Genomic DNA, 4,810 nt, shown 5'->3' on the forward strand with positions numbered 1-4,810 from the left:
CCACCCAAAGCAAGCTATGGTGCGCCACCAGCACCAAGCTACGGCGCGCCTCCGTCTCCACCCAAAGCCAGCTATGGTCCTCCTCCAAAAGCCAGCTATGGTGCGCCACCAGCACAAAGTTATGGCCCACCTCCATCAGCTCCGAAAGCCAGCTATGGTCCTCCTCCATCGCCACCAAAAGCCAGCTATGGCGCTCCTCCTTCGCCCAGCTACGGCGCTCCACCATCACCACCATCTTTGAGCTATGGTGCTCCTCCATCGCCTAGCTATGGTGCGCCGCCATCACCTCCAGCTTCCAGCTACGGCGCCCCACCATCCCCGCCTAAAGCCAGTTACGGTGCACCACCAGCACCGCCATCATCTAGTTATGGCGCTCCACCATCCACCAGCTATGGTGCACCAGCGCCACCATCCAACTCGTATTTACCGCCATCTACATCTAACTCAAAGCCATTTGCTCCTTCAAAACCAGCACCCCCCTCAACATCGTATGGCGTTCCAACCGGATATAGTGCACCATCGCCGCCTGCGTCTTCTTATGGTGCGCCGCCTTCTGCGCCTTCATCTTCATACGACGCTCCGGCCCCAGCATCTTCCTACGATGCGCCTGCGCCGCCTGCCACCAGTTACGGTGCTCCTAGCAATGGCGGCAACGGCGGATATAATGGCAATGGAGGCAATGGAGGCAATGGTGGCTACAACGGCAATGGTAGTAATGGTGGCAACGGCGGCTATAATGGCAATGGTGGTAATGGTGGCAATGGCGGTAAAGGTGGCAACGGCGGCTATAACGGCAATGGCGGTAATGGTGACAATGGTGGTGGATATCCGGCTGCTGGACCACCATCATCCTACAGCGCTCCGATGTCTGTGCCAGAAACAATTCCTCAAGGCTACTCCTCCGATGGTGGATACAAGTACCGAAAATAGACTAGTGCATGTTAGAGCAGCCCCGCGAGCAGAGGCAATTTCTAAGTCGTGTGAAATTTTTTGGGATTTCCGAAGAAATTGCAACGTACTATTTTCAATGCTGGAACATTTAGACATCTACCTAAGTATGTTTGGATATCCAGCAGCACTTTCAATCTTTGTCTCAGCTTCAAGTGCATTTCAATTTTAAATTTTTAAGTTTATATGGGTGCCTACAAAAGAACTCAGAGTTGCCATTTCTTCGCCTCTAATGAAGTTAAACATACTACATAACCATATTTGTCACAAAATGCTCATATAAACAAAATCGATTGTAAATTAGTTTCTATTTATGTATGTAAGTACGTAAGCGTTGTCAGATCTTCATATGTATGGCTTTCTTGTCGCAATTTCATGTTACTTTGTACCTAAAATATGTGTGTAATATTTTATATCTCTTCCAATTATTTAAGTCCTTGATATTTTTAAAATATATTGTTAACGAAAATTTAATACTTTTAGTGTTTTTTTTTTCGTTTGATAGGTTCGAAGGTACATTCTTTTGCAACCGAGCTACAAAAGAACACTCGCTAAAATGACGAAATACACTCAAAGTAACAACATATTTATCCGAGTTCAGCCAGGTCGGTTAAAAACTATGCGACCTGATGGGTAATGTTGTTAAGTGGAAAAAAGTGCTCTATTATGAATTTTTAATGGGAAAGTGGGTAGGGAAATTTTTGTTTCGGTTTTTGTATCTAAATCCCATTAAACATGTTACATGTTTCTTGCCAGATACCAACAGAATTGCTTAAATAGCTAAAACGAAATTTTACCCGAGTTGAGCGTTCTTTTGTCGCTCGTTCACAAAAAAAAATGCATTTCATATTGCGAAATGATTAAGGACAGCAGTTATTTTTTACATGGTATCCGGAATCCGGTTATCCGGCACATTCCTATTAAAAATTATTTGGACGAGTATCTTTTTTAAGGTAGTGAAATGCAAATAAAACATTTCCATAGTGGAATTGTATTAGGGGAATTCACGATTTTTAGAATTTTAGATGTAATTAGAAGTTTGATAAAGATAACGATAATTATTAAGACGGTAAGTATTTAAATAAAAAACAAAATATAAAACGTACATATATTATGTGAACTTCCGCATATATTATGTGAGCATCCGCAATTTTGAATTTTGAAAATGTAATATTAATTTCGTAATAAGTGGTCTTTAAAACCCCTAAATACTAAGTTTCATTGAAATCTGTCAAATGCATATGAAGCGATTCGTCCCAGTGTGCGATATGAGAAATATAAAACGGATTTGAAAACGAATGCGGGTCTATATTACCTTTTTTATAACGACGCATAAAGCGCTTTGACCAAAACCTATGCATAAACCATATTTCAATACGCTCCGAAATTGAAAAGTGTATTGACTCGAGTTTGTTTTCAAATCGGTGTTTTATTTCTCACATCAGTTAGAAAACGGTTATAAGAGAATAATTCATTTAACAAGAGATCATAATTGGCTGGTTTTCTTTATACAGCCTGTTTTTAATTGAAATTATTATTATAATAATTTAACAACGATTTTTTTGTAGTCCCACGAATGGTACAATACAGCGAACTTATATTGAAAAATTTTAACCAATTATTTTTCGTGATTGGGATGAACAAAAAATATTTGTGCATTCCCACGCTTGGTATACGATTTGCACCAAATTTGGGCAAATGCCCAATCGTGTGATCTTTAGGCCAGGAAATAACGAAACTGTTTGTAGTTTATGGCAATTTTCAAAATATTCAAATATTGGCTGTTTTAGGCGGATCATCACCGGTTGTAAGCGCCGTTGGGCTTTCTATTTCGCCGTTGGAAACTGGTTGCTCCATTTTATTGCAGTACGTATATTCAGATACAGGATAACTAACACCAATCGATCGAATTATTACTTTTTCGGTCACAAATTTATGAGTAATCTGCAATGTTTTCCCCGTGCCACGCGGTGCTCGGGAACACTTCGACAAGTTTTCGATATCAGCTGTGAAATGACAGCACAAAAGAAAGCAGTAATTAGAAATGGAACGACACATAAACCAACGACTACAGATTACCTAATCAGCCATCGTTGTATTTGTAATCGATTTTCAGAAAAAAGTTTTCGTACCGTTTTTGACGTTTTTCGGTTTTTACACCGTCTTCTACCGCTTCGACATGGTGTAATGAACTGGTATTCTATCGTTCTTGCCGCTTCGTAGTGATTTTTTTGCGATTGAATGTGTTTTCTGCAGCGATTTTAAGTGAAGTGTTTCGAAGTGACTTGGGTGGAAAAGTTAAGTGATTATCGAAGTGACCATGAACGAAATTTTTGGTTCATGGAAGTGGCGATTTTCCGGTAAAAAACATTTGCGGAAAGAAAAATTTTTGTAGAACTCTCTTATTCATAGGAGGGAACCGAAAATCCAATCGTGGGCCTTAGGCATATCATGAATACGAACTGAGTTCAAGAGGATGTTCGGTGCAATGTTATCGAAGCAGAACCATTACCGAAATTTATAAATTTTTTGTTAGCTATCAGTCATTATGTTAAGTTGTCTACTTAAAAATTTAATTTACAAGATTACTTATGTAAGAATTCAAAAAACCAATCTAGAATTTCAAACAGATTAGGAATTACAAAATTTACATGATATTAATGACTGGACATAAGATATCTTTCCAATTCTAATGTAGTTGCTCTAGTATTGGTAAAGTCTATATCTGAAAAATTTGAAAAATAATTGAAGTCTGATAAGGTTATGTTTATTGGCGCGTTTGCACCATACACCATTCTGCTTAGCCCAACCCGCGGTGCGGCACGGTGTGGTATAATCCCGTACGATATGCGGTATCAAATACCATGGCGGTATATGGGAGCACTCAAACAGACGCGGTATTGGAAGTGCGGTGCACCGCGGAACAGAACTCTACCGCAGCATGCAGCGTTCACCGCGCGGTATAAGAAGATATATCGTAAGCAGAGTTGCAATTTAGAGCTAGAGTTCTACCACATATTTTATCTACAAAAGTGCTATAGATTATAAATTCTACCTTTTTCATTATAAAAAACGTGAGTTTAAAAGTGCTCGTAATACATTTGTTGGCATAAATGTGATATTCTTTGGTTTTGTTTCTCACAAAGTAAATAAAATAAAGTTGAACTTTTTCGTTTGTTTGAAAAATGTTTTTCAAATCTGGCAATGTTGCTCAGAAATATGAACGGTAAATTTACTGGAATTTAAAATTCTTTCGCAAAACGTACATAATGGAGCGCAAATATGGAAATATTTATAAAATCTTTCTTCGTGGTTACGCAGTTGGGGCATCAGGCTTGGAAATTCACCACCTTCTTTTCTTCTGAAATTTATTTGGTGAACCCATCTTCTTTTTCTTAAACATATACACATACAACATATACATGTACATAATTGTATGTATATTTCGAAAAGAGGATTTCAATTTAAACTATCACTGAAGTCATAATTAACCCATAAACTACCACATGCCTAGGTTATGCAATACTTGAGAGGCAAAAAGCATAAGATGAATAAATTTAATTGTAACAACTAAAACTCATACGCAACTGTCGCATACAAATACGTATACATATATGCATATAAATATAGAATATAGAATATATGGGGCGTTCCATACTAACACGGACGGGTTTCACACTTCATGTGTTTGATTTGTTTCACATTTTTAGGGTTGATGCATAAACATAATAATAAATAAATATGAAATTTGAGCTTGTTTAATACCTTTTTAAAAACTTTACAACACAAAACAAAAAAAATCGATTTAATAGTTTTCCAAATATCTCGAGAACGGGGCGAGGAAAAAATTTAAAAAAATCAC

The 4,810-nt window shown here is 38.1% G+C and overlaps 1 protein-coding gene across 1 annotated transcript in view; it reads left to right on the forward strand.

Moving 5' to 3' along the window:
- LOC118738263 (extensin-2) overlaps positions 1-1,256 on the forward strand; it is a 2,485-nt gene extending 1,229 nt beyond the window's left edge. Inside the window, exon 3 of the mRNA XM_036469189.1 lies at positions 32-1,256. Within this exon, the coding sequence (XP_036325082.1) occupies positions 32-930 (899 nt within the window). The 3' untranslated portion in view covers positions 931-1,256. The remainder of the gene's footprint in view (positions 1-31) is intronic.
- The last annotated feature ends 3,554 nt before the right edge of the window (positions 1,257-4,810 follow it).

Source organism: Rhagoletis pomonella, unplaced genomic scaffold (assembly GCF_013731165.1).
Source record: "Rhagoletis pomonella isolate Grant_MI unplaced genomic scaffold, Rhpom_1.0 Rhpom_scaffold_00004, whole genome shotgun sequence".
In the NCBI taxonomy this organism is placed as follows: Eukaryota; Metazoa; Arthropoda; class Insecta; order Diptera; family Tephritidae; genus Rhagoletis; species Rhagoletis pomonella.